The sequence below is a fragment of the Barbus barbus genome, assembly GCF_936440315.1.
Source record: "Barbus barbus genome assembly, chromosome: 5".
NCBI lineage: Eukaryota > Metazoa > Chordata > Actinopteri > Cypriniformes > Cyprinidae > Barbus > Barbus barbus.
Window position 1 is genome coordinate 5,418,415 of NC_136733.1, and position 13,203 is coordinate 5,431,617.

At 35.2% G+C, this 13,203-nt stretch overlaps 1 protein-coding gene across 1 annotated transcript in view; it reads right to left on the reverse strand.

Annotated features, from left to right (window-relative positions):
• ksr2 (kinase suppressor of ras 2) overlaps positions 1–13,203 on the reverse strand; it is a gene marked incomplete at its 3' end in the record, with an annotated part of 101,618 nt that overhangs the window by 80,295 nt on the left and 8,120 nt on the right. Inside the window, exon 3 of the mRNA XM_079417085.1 lies at positions 11,831–11,981. Within this exon, the coding sequence (XP_079273211.1) occupies positions 11,831–11,981 (151 nt within the window). The remainder of the gene's footprint in view (positions 1–11,830; positions 11,982–13,203) is intronic.

A 13,203-nucleotide genomic window follows, 5' to 3' on the forward strand; every position in this document is an offset into this window, starting at 1 on the left:
TGCATTAATACATAAATGAAATTCAATACATAGACTTCTCTACAGTACCTTTCTAAAGACGATATTTCTATTTCAATTAAAAATTAACTTAAAATTATACATTTATATAATTTATTAGATTACATTTCATATATATTTGTCTCTGAATCATTATTAATGTTAACTAGAGATCATGATTATATCAAACACAAATAGATCTTATATTTAACCCCTCCAAATTCCCTTCATAATGGAATCACCAACACCATTAATGTGTAAGAGAGGGACATTAAAATATGAGACAAACACAAAGCTCTTAGTGAACTTTATCTATTAGTGATCCACATTTTGCTGCAGAAGATGACCATCATGCATCATGTCCTGTTTTTCAGTCTCTCTAGCTCTCTCTGTTTGTTTTCCTCTTTCAAAAATGATTGTTAACATAAATACAGAATAAATCGGTTCAGTCTCTTTTTTTCAGTGCATTGCCTTTAAACTCTGCGTTATAGGGAATGAATGGAAATCCAGCAGACATTAAACATGTGTAAACTTTAGAATCTATGGGATTCTTTTCACTTTAACCCTTTAGTAGATCGTTTTCTGAATGTATTTTCTTAAAGACTGAATTCTGTAGAAAATGTATTCAGCTCTGGGAGAGCAGGTAGGCTGCTGTGATTTGATTGATGGCACCTTTATATAGAAGAGCTGAAAGACAGGAAGATGGATGGAAACCCACACAGTGAAATGTGCTGTGCATCAATTACTTTTCAAACTCGTCTAATAGGTTAATTGTAAAAGTGGTTCAATTTTTCATTCAAGTGAATTGTTTTAATTCTACACCTTATTAAATTATGCACTTCCAAAATGCATGTTAACTTTTCAACTTTTCAGCAATTGCATAATAAAATCACTCTCGAAAAAGGGTACAAAAGCTATCACCAAGGTGATACCTTTTCAAAAAGTGACTAATATGGTACATATGTACACTTTAGTTCCTAAGATGTACCTTTAAGGTACATCCCAAAATTTGCATGCATGATACGTTATCAGCGTGTTTCATTACGCTACTGCAAACTGAGCGAGAACAGAAGGCGTTATTATTGTAATATTATGTGCTTTGGATTTGGAGAGTGATTTGCAGGGAGGGTGGGATCTTATGCTTTTAAAGCTAGCTTGCTATTGCTAAACTCTCAAAACTCACCTACTCTACCTTTAATATTCTGCAAAAATATGATTCTGAGAGAAAGATTTTAAAATCATCTGGACTGAAACTTTTGCTTATAAAAATGCTTCTTTTTCTTTTTTTGCAACAAAAGGAATCAAGGGATGCAATATACTACATACTAATATTACAATAAAAACACATGAAACATTACCGCAATTTTTAAAAGAACATTTTTTCCTTAAGGTGCAGCAATATGAGCGAAAATTTTGATTTTAACTAAATAAAATTAACGCATATGTCTGTCCTTGCAGAATGAGAGTTACTTAAATAGTGGGATTTACAATGCATGACGCTCATGGGCATCGCAGCTCATCATGTCAGGAAAAACGTACTAATATTATAGCCACCCTGCAAAACTAAAAATTACAGCTTCACTAAGTCATAGTTTACAAAACTTTCTGGGAAACAAAAGAAAAAAATTGTCCATTTCTGTCAAAGATCGTTAATCAGTAATTGCTTGGAACCCACAGTCCACTAACTCCACAGATGAACAAACACCATTACAGGACTCTCCCTCTTGTGGTTTCTACCTGGACTGTGGCTCAGCGGTCACAGTTCACTACGCACAAATGATTCCAAGGGCCCTTAACAACCCCCTAACCCCCGTACAAGACACGCTCGCTCTAAGGGACACACTCCCACTCTTTGAGCATGATGGGAGATAAGTGTTTGCCACTCCTAAGGAGGGGTCCAGTGGGCACAGCTGAAGGACACTTCTTGCCGTCCTCTCATGGCCTGGAAGACACTCAAATGAGCATTTTTAATTACAGAGGAGAGATGACAAACAAGCTACTTGAAGTTTCAAAGTTTCAGGCATGGCCCGTGCTTGACCCGCTGGGAGATGTGTGAAGTTTGCGATGTCAAGTTGCTTACACGATTGAGAAACCAATAACTAACTACTTGGCTAGTTGATAAGTTTATTAATACTTTGCAGAGCCCCGGAGGATGTTTCACATTAACTACATCCTTCTCCTTCTTTCAGTGTGATCTTTAGGGCCTGACAAACAAACAACAATCCTCAGCAATTATCCTGTATGCATATCACATCTTAAAAGTACAACATTAAACAGAATTGACCATAACTGGACTTAAAATAAAATGTTGTGTCCCTTTTTAATGTTAAATACTGTATCCTATCATAGTGCCAATGTGTGGAGACATTTTAAGCCAAATGTAAGTTGATTTCTCCTGAAAAGTAGCAATATTGTAAACCAACACAGTAACATTTACTCACGGTAGTCTGTGGTGGGACAATCTGTTTGTCTAAGGACAACTAATGGCAAAAAGAAGGGAAACCTCTTACAGTCATTTTATTTATGAAACACAAGCTGAATTCATTTTTCAAAAACATTTCTTACATAAATTGTCAGCTTCAATTGAAAGCAAACTAATTTGAGTGATTTACGTGAATGAGACCCAATATTCTTCATAAACTGAATGTTTCATTAATTTTGTAAAATAGTTTTCAATCTTGAAAATCTCTGTAGGATTTTCCACACTACACTACCGTTCCAAGGGGCAGTAATTTATTTATTTTTTAAGTCTCTCATGCTCACCAAGGCTGCACTTATTTGATCAGAATGTCCTTAAAAAACAGTAAAACTGTGAACTATTATTACCATTTAAAAGAACTGTTTTCTATTTTAATATATTGTAAAATGTCATTTATTCCTGTGATGCAAAGCTGAAGTTTCAGCATCATTACTGCAGTCTTCAGTGTCACATGATCCTTCGGAAATTATTCTAATATGCTGATTTGCTATTTTCTAATTATTAGTTGAGAAACATTTCTAATTATTACCAATGTTGAAAAAAAAATATGCTGCTTAATGTATTTGTGGAAATCTTGATGCATTTTTATTTTCAGGCTTCTCTGATGAATAGAAAGCTCAAAAGAACAGCATTTATTTGAAAAACGGTAGTGTATACAAAGCAAAATATAGAGTAGAAAAGATATCTGGTTAGTAAGTTTAAAACCTGACATATAAGAACACAAAACAGAATTTAAAAGTAATTAATATAAAATGAATGATACAAAAAATTTTAATTTTGGTGGACACGGATATGCCACTGGTATATTGTGCATCCCTATCTAGTAACACCCTGAGATGAGTGCAAAGATAAAAAAAGCTGTTATATGTATTTTTCTAAACATCCTCATCTCACCACCCCATGGTGGTTTTGTCTATCGTCAATTTTCAACCTCAGGATTCGCCTCTGTCTTGCTACAAAAAGGTGCGAATTAATCCATTTGTTGTGCAGTAGATTGTGGCTACAGCTGTCAATAATTCCTCGGTGTATGTTCTCCTGAAATGATGAATGTATCTTATTAAATCAAGAAACAAATGCCATAGATTTCATTCCTCATAACTAATCTCAACTAAAGAGATGCATAGCCTCACAGTAAGTGTTACATACAGTGGTGGCCAAAATTGTTAGAATACTTGGCATTTTAAAAGGTTTCAGTTGTTTTTGTTGGATTGGCCATTACAATACCCATAAAACAAACTATTGCCGGAACTACCTGCGATGGAAGGAATCTGCTGGAAAATTGAAAATGATGGACTGGCCACCTCAAAGTCCAGACCTCAACCCCATCGAGAAAAATTGGGGTGAGTTGGAAAATAAACTGGACAGATCTATTGTACATTCAAAGGAAAGCCTTTGGTTTGAGTTGCAGAAGGCATGGGAAAACATTAGTGTTGATGTTCTCAGGAAATATATTGACACTATGCCAGAGATGTGCTGCTGTAATTGCTGCAAAAGGTGGACATACCAAATATTACAGTTAAAGGAGTCATATGATGCTATTTTAATTATCATTATTTGGTGTATTTGGTGTAACAGAATATATTGACATGCCACATTATTTTTTTAAATACTGTACATTAATGTAGTTCCTCTATACCCCGCCTCTCTCAAACGCGTCATTTTCTATAAAACCCCTCCTTCCGACAAGCACAGTCTGCTCCAAATGGCCAGCTGACCCAGTGCATTGTGATTGGCCGAACACTACAAGCGCGCGTCGAAAATGTAACGCCCCTTACCATAATCGTGAGCATCAGCATTCAAGGTAAATATAAAGACAGTTAATCATGTCCTTAATTTTACCAACAGTACTAGCTGAAAGGGGAACAGAGTAGCGTGACAGACACAGTGATGATGTGCTCGTATGTATTTGCACACAAGCCGCATTTAAGACAGCTGACGTGCTATGATTTCTGACGGGCTATTCACTCCACTGTGATGTGACCCTGTTCCCCTCACACGCACACGCGACGTGTTACTATACACTGCGCAAAACTCAGCATTTGAACAGTCAATAGCAAATACTTAAACTAATATAATAATAAAACATACTTGCAGTCGCTCATTCAGAAGTGCCAGATTGTCATAGCAAAGTCGGGACTGACATATCTGTCAGGTGTTCTAACAATTTTGGCCACCACTGTACATTCTTCCGGTTTTAGTTTCATTGGATTTATGAATGGCAAGTCAACTTTTCTCATGTGCAAAACCTCATGCCACAATGTAAATTATGGGAGTTTGCCAAGACTTTGCTATGAGTTTGCAAAAGTGTTTTGACTGGTTATTCACCTGAAAATGAAAATTTGATCAATTAAGCCCACCCGAAATGCAGATGAGTTTGTTAAAGAACAGATTTGAATAAATTTAGCTTTACATCATTTGTTAACCAATGTTTCCTCTGCAGTGAATGGGTGCCATCAGAATGAGAGTCCAAAGAGCTGATAAAAACATCACAATGTTCCACAAGTAATGTCAATAAACCACAAGCTGTGTGTTTATAATAAATCCATCTAGTCATTTTTAACTTCAAACCATTGCTTCTGGTTAAAAGTCCTCCATTCATAATATTGGTTTCTGCAGTGAAAAAATCATCTTGTCTGAATCAGGAGAGAAATATGCACTGATCAAGCACCATTTACTGTCTAAAACTGTTCTAAACAAATATGTTGTTGGATTTTGATGTGAGAGACCAACAGGGTATGGTTGTTCTTATGTTGTTATTGTGGATTATAGACTCGTATTTTGGCCAGAAGTGATGGTTTAAAGTTGAAACGACTTAATGATAAATTTGTTTATTACAAACACGCAGCTTTTTGCTTCACAAAATGTTAATTGATGGACTGGAGTGATGTGAATTACTTGTGGAATATTGTGATGTTTTTATCAGCTGTTTGGACTCTCATTCTGACGGCACCCATTCACTGCAGAGGATCCATTGATGAGCAAGTGATGTGATGCTAAATTGCTCCAAATCTGTTCAAGAAACAAAAACTTATCTACATCTTGCATGGGCTGAAGGTGAATTTTTGAAGTCGCTAGGACATTCTGAATGGTGTTTTACGATGATATGTAATTCTATGGGATTTTTTCTTTACTTTTCATCTTCCACCAAGGCAAAAATCATTGCCTAGCTTAAAAAATAAAAATAAAAAATCCAATTTGAGATTTGATTCAGGCCCGTTACACAAACAGTGTGGGATGAGTTACATGACAGGTCAGAGGTTTATTCAAATCCCCAATCCTAACTATGAGCCTTATAACACCACTAAATGGCATAACATCCAAACTCCAGAACACAAAGAAAGAAGGAGGGTCGACCGATAATGATTTAGCAAATCCTAATGAGAACATGTCAACATTTCTGAAACAATGCATTTGCAGTCGCAACCATTGCCTAGCAACAGTACCTTATACAACTGCTACAAAGGGACGCATGGATACTTCTATTAGCATCTCAATGCCATTATCACAAGTCAAAGATACTGTCATTAATATCACAAACCAACTCAAGAAAGGTGTCAAGACGACCTGTCACTCATGCAGTTTGCCTATACATCATGGCGCTAATCATTTCCCAATGCCATTAATTAGGTTCTGTTCTAATAATAATGCAATATGACTGACTACATGACACTATGACTATGAATATGACTTAGCAGTGATATTTCTGTCAAGACAGAGCTAATTATAAAAGCTCTTAGCCATCCAGAGTGGACAGAATACTGACAGAGAGGAAATGACACACGCATCAGATCAAAAACTCAGAAAGAAAAAAGACAAATTTGAGATATTTTGAAATGACTAAGTCTCTCCAACCAAACATGGGACAGGCTTCACTGAGACAATGAACAAACCCTGTCAGCCTGCAAATCAAGTATCTGATTCCTCTGTAGACCTTTTTACTATGTATTTCTTTGTTTTAGGTGCAGTTAAACTATACACAATTTTTATTTTATACTCATCAAAGAATCCCGATCAAAAACTGCATCACAGTTTCCACAAAAATATTTAGCAGCACAACTGTTTTCAATATTGATGATAAAAAGAAATGTTTATTGAGCAGCAAATCAGCATATTAGAATGATTTCTGAAGGATCATGTGACACTGAAAACTGAAGTAATGATGCTGAAAATTCAGCTTTGCATAACAGGAATAAATTACATTTTAAAATATATTAAAATAGATTTAAAAAAAAGTTTAAATTGTAATAATTTTTACACACTATTACTATTCATACTGTATTACCAGAACATTGACTAATTTGAACAGTTGTGTATATAAAGTAAGCTCTACTGACAGCATCTTTTCCTAGTTAAACAGTTCTGTCTAAAATTATAAATTACATTTTTATGGAAATTTGAAACCAGCCGTACTGTAAGTGCATTACAGGACACCAATTTTTCCAGTTTTCATGAACTGAGGGACCAGTTGAAATGATTGAAAAGATAGCATTTCAAAGATGCTGTCGACAGAGTTTAAATTGAATTGAACCTGGAATATTTGCTTAAAGCCAGATACGGAGAAGTGACAATGTGGTTTATGTAATTTTTTTTTTATACCATTTGTACATTTCTTTCATGATAACAACTACCTTTGGGCAAATATTTGTGTCAACGGCACTTCTGAAAAGCGGTTTATTTGTAAAACTGTTTGAGGGGCTGTTTTTGTGGGCAACTAAAAACATATTTACACACTAATATGGATGATAAGCAGCATTTAGAACGCAGAAGCCTGCAGGGAAGGATTGTGGGTAAACCGAGGACACAATTAGAATCCTAAATATGACTCAACAGCATGATAACTGACTCAAGAAGAGAAATTTGAACCGAATTATACTCTTTAAGGCATTTATCTCAATGAAAAATATAATATTTTCTGATTACTTTGCTTACTTAACTTGTCAATATCTGAACGTTCCCTCCAGCACAGCCTTCGAATCAACTGTGTGGCCATTAGTTGTAATGTACACAGTCTCTCTCATTCAATCATAAAATTATGTTTAGTTGAGTTTGAAAACAGCACTAATCGTTTATTTAGTGCTTTTGAAAACCACACAGCAGAGGTCTTATATAAAAGTATAAAATACAAATATATATAAAAGTAAACTAATTTGTATAATATGTATTTGTCAGAGAAATTTTGGCCACTTAGTTTTGGAAATAACATGGTGTGAATGCCAGTAAATTCAATGTTTTTATGCCAATTATGACAATTAGGCCAAACAGCTGCTCTGATTGAACACTCAATGGCATAACTCAAGTAGAATTTTTTTTTTTACAATGTATAAAGTACCTGTTTAAAGGCTAAATGGAATCCAATGGGAGCTCAATAAAATTATACACAGTATTATAGACCTGTTCATCTTTATAAACTGGTACATATATACAGTAAATGCTGACACGCTGAACATGAAATTGGTATATACTAATTTTTTTTTTAAATAGGCTATTGAAAGGTCTTGAGAAACGGCTGAGATGTGACTTTTCACTTTCGTTACGGTGTATGCCTTTTAAAAGATAAGACCGAAATCCCTCAAACCAGAAAAATGATTTCTCCGCTGTATGTGTAGAGAAAGTTACAGCAGCTGACAGATTCTGTTCTAGAAAGAGTCACGACCCCCAATATTCACAATGTGGATACAATGATCAAAGGTGCGTCTAATTAATAAATTGCAGAAAATATGAGCGCAAATTTATAAATATATATTCAAATCACTTTTAATGTAATTGTATTAGGTTGCGAGGCAGATTATGCATGATTCCCTTGCGCTGCTTTGTTCTGCCTATAAGAATCACGTTTAATATGATATTTCTTTTCTCTGGAGAGCAATGAGGTGTGAGGTCTCAAAATCACTAAAAACACTAATTCAGTTTAGTATCCTCTCGACGGCACCACAACCCCTCACATTCTCTCTCTCCTCATACTGAAATCCTCTTATATTCATACCCTTCATCAGAAGCAGTTTGAAAGATGAACTGAGATGAAGGAGAATAAAATGCAGGCTAGTGAGGGACAGATGCAAAGAAAACAAGTATAGCTCACCTAAAATGTTTTTTAATAAATTATTGTCATTTAAATACTGTTAAAAACGTTCTTCAATGAAACACAAAAGGAGAAGTTTAAACAAATATCTGAGCTGTTTATATCTATACAATGGAAGTGGATGGTGACCTCCAAAAGCTCTGTAAAAGCATCATAAAGGTAATCCATATGACTCATGTACTATATTATATAAGTCTTCTGAATCCATATATATGCTGTGATTTATATTCATTATTCCCTGAAAATCTTGCTCCACATCCCAGGTCACCGTTCACTTTGACTGGATGAAAAAAGCAGCTTGGATCTCAGAAGAAACCTAAAAGTGGCTTTGGAACGACATGAGAGTGAGTAAATGATGACAGAATTCTCCTTTTTGGGTGAACTATTCATTTAAATTAATCAGAGTCTGAAATAAAGACACTGCAGAGATAAGAACAAGGGGGGGTAGAGAAACAGACGGAGAACGAGAAAGAAAAAGAAATCAAGATGACGAGAGGTGCCATTTCTAAATTATACACCACGCTCTCGTGACAGCTGGAATCCCCCCTAGTCCTTGTGTGGCACCTCCGCTGGACCCTGAAGGAGCCCATGCTGTGTCTCAACAAGCTACCAGCATCTTAAAAGCCTCTCTAAGCCCGTCTTTAAACAAAGCAATCCAGCCTGATCACACTTTCAACAGTGCAAACGGCGGTTAGCGCTGTGTCTGAACACTATCACAGCAGGGAATCCACGTTTGTGAAAATTCAGGCACTCCAGGGCAGCCGCACTAACGCTACTCAAAGCAAATACAGAGTTAATGGAGGAAAGAAAGATCGGATGTGAGGGTACCGTGGATTTGGTGAAGAGATTCAACAAATTGCATTATGTGTTATCACTTCAAAAAACATGCACGATTTGAACAGATGGAGAAAAGTCTGTAAACAAACACTCAAATATAAGTTCACTTAAATAAAGCTCAACAAGGCTTGTGTAAAGTTGTATGCATAATATAATTCACCTGCTAAAGAACATGCCAGAACAGTTCTCCTTTGTTTTATCGCAATCCTTATTATAACATTTACGCAATGTACTACCAGACTAAAAGAGCTTTGCTGCCCTCTGTTGCCCATAACAAACATATTTGAGATCCCAGAAGGACACAAATAATAACTATAAAACAGCACATTATATATATATATATATATATATATATATATATATATATATTATAAGGAAAAATGTATATTATCCACCAATGCCAGTAATTTCAAAATTGCCAAATATGGGTTGTTTATTAATCTGTCTCATAAGTATCAATTAAATGATTAATTATATGCAATATTAAATTTGTAAAACATTAAATTCCATTCATGCAGAAAGCTGTGCATATGCATCTGAAATGATATTGCTCTGCGTGATGCACTTTACAGATCTATGGATCAACTAAAGACAAAATAATTAGCACGAAAGTTATATTATTTACCAATGCCAGTAATTTCAAAATGGCCAAATATGGGTTGTTTATTAATCTGCCTCATACGCATCAATTAAATCACTAATCATATGCAACGTTAAATTTGTAAAACATGAACTACCATGCATGCAGAAAGCTGTGCATATGCATCTGATATGATAATGCTCTGGGTGATGCACTTTAACGATCTATGGATCAATTAAGGACAAACTGATTAGCACTAAATCCATAAAGAAGGATGCTCCAGTGCTTTAATGATCAGTTATCAAGCTCTAACTTCATCACACACTGGTGAGGATTTCAATTGGACTGAGATTTGAGCATCTGGAGAAACACTCCTTCAATCAAATCTTTTTCAGGTAAGAGCAAGAACAATCAGCTCCAGCTGTGGAGGTAGAAGACAAACACTGTAGGAGGATCTAGTTGATCTTTTTTTAAAGTGTGATGTTACCCAACGCTGTTATCAAACTGTGATACAATGCTGTCCTCCAGTGGTGGAAATACACAACGTACAAGTTCTGCGGTATCAAACAGCATGTATAAACAACGCCCTGAAGCTCATTGCAGTGAAAACATCTGGAGAAAACCTTTTAATTAAATGGATTTATGAATTAGTGATTAAATTAAGTCTCACTTAATTAGTTACTCAATCTTATTTTCTTATTCCAAGCATAAACCTACTGCCTAAATTCAGGTTAAATGCAACATTACAATTACTAATATATTTAAAAACTTGAGCCTCATGGGGAGACATAAGATTCAATTAGTAAAACATTTCTGTGGAATTTGCACATTTTTTTCCACATGAAGTAATGTTTTTATTCAGTACAGATTCATTAAACTGATCAAAAGCGACAGTAAAGACATTTATAAAGGTTATGAAAATTCAGCTTTGCCATCACAGGAACAAAAGTCATTTGAAAATATATTAAAACTAAAAAACTGTAATTTTAAGTAGCAATAATATTTCCCAATATTATTGTTTTTACTGTATTTTTAATCAAATAAATGCAAATAATCTGTGATTAATAAACTAAAATGTGAAATAAAGCCTTCACACACACACACTACTATTTCACTAAATGCATCATATTAAGTTAAATAAAATGCATTATATGACAGTGAGTAACATAAAGGTCTCTTTCTATCCCAGTCCACAATAATGAAACTCAGCGTTGTGTTGCCCTCTACTGGATGATCGCTGAACATAACCACGTGATCAAAATGTATGGATACCTCTAATTAACTATTCCAGTCATTTTGGTCAAAACTAATCTAAATGCTTTACTATACGTGACCCTGGACCACAAAACCAGTTAAGTTGAAATTGAGACTTATACGTCAAGATATAACTATTTGAAAGTCTGGAATCTGAGGGTGCAAAAAAATCTAAATATTGAGAAAATTGCCTTTAAAGTTGTCCAAATTAAGTTCTTAGCAATGCATATTACTAATCAAAAATTAAGTTTTGATATATTTACGGAAGGAAATTTTTGGCATAAAAAAATAATAATAATTTTGACCCTTATTGTTGGCTATAGCTACAAATATACCCGTGCTACTTGTGACTGTTTTTGAGCTCCAGGGTCACATATAATGATATTTCAGAGAATTCTGTGTTTTCATTCTTTGCTGTACTTTTTACCAGAAAGTGTAGACATTCAGTCAGACAGATAAACAGACAGACAGCATTTGTCTTACTAGACAGGCAGACAGAAAAATGACAGCATTTGTCTCATATTGTTACTGTCAGTAATTCAGGGCTGTAAGAAGGCTTATAGAACAGTTAGGTGATATTTTTAGCTGCATCCTGAGAACTCACCTGATTTGTGGGCTGATCGTAGACATGTGAGTGAGGCATTGAGCCGAGCACATTCTTCATCACTCGCTCCACACTTCTGCAGAGCCTCACACACCTGCTCATCCGACATTTCCAACAGAGCCTCCAGAGTCAGCTCACCTGGAGAGATCTCCTACAATAAAGAGTCAAGTCTGAGAAGTGCAAGCTGACCTAGACTGAACAACCATTTGAGAAATCACTAGGATGTCATTCACATGTGCCCCAAGAGATTTTACAGCCAAGTGGCTTTTGAATACAACTTCCAAAAAGTATTTGTTAAAATAGTACACTACTGTTCAAAAGTTCATGGTCGGTAATAAGATTTTTTAAAAGAAATGAATACATTTATTCAGCAAGAAAGCATCAAAATTATCAAAAGTGACAGTTAAGACATAATGTGACAAAAGATTTCTTTTGTCACATTACAAAGGTTTTGTAAGAGTAAATGTTTCCAAAGGATCATGTGGCACTGAAGACTGGAGCAATGGCTGCTACATTTTAAAATATATTAAGATAAAAACGTTTTTATTTTTAATTGTAAGAATATTTCACAATATTACTGTTTACTGCAGTGTTTATTTTAGTCACATAATATGATACATCATTTTTTTCCCACATACTTGTTTCTCAAAACTCATATAAATTGGTATTAAAATGACAAGCAATTACCATAGTTACCATTCTGAGTGAAACTTTCCAAAAATTACCAATAAATTATTAATTTAAAAAATATGATTTTACTAAATTACTTTTGATTCTAAAATGTAAAAGTACTATTTTTATATAGTGTAAGTTTGACTTGATCTGAACAAAGAAATCATTTGAAATAATACCTCTTTAATAACTGACAAGGATTATGAATCTAATATACAGAATATAGGAAAATGTTCATTTAAAACTTGAAATAGACTGATGACAAAAGACGTGAGACTTTACTTGGACTCATAAACATGCCAGCAACCCATACAATTACTGATGCTGTTATCCACAATAAATTAGATTGATTGTAGCCACAGTCATATCACCCTGCAGCCCAAGACCGGTTGCCCACTGAAGCTAAGCAGGGTTGAGCCTGGTCAGTACCTGAATGAGAGACCTCCGGTGAAAACTAGGTTGCTGTTGGAAGAGGTGTTAGTGAGGCCAGCAGGGGGTGCTCACCCTGTGGTCTGTGTGGGTCCTAACGCCCCGGTATAGTGACAGGGACACTATACTGTCAAAAAGCACCGTCTATCGGATGAGACGTTAAACTGAGGTTCTGACTCTCTGTGGTCACTAAAAATCCCATGGCACTTCTCGTAAAGAGTAGGGGTGTAACCCCGGTGTCCTGGCCAAATTCCCTCCACTGGCCCTTGTCT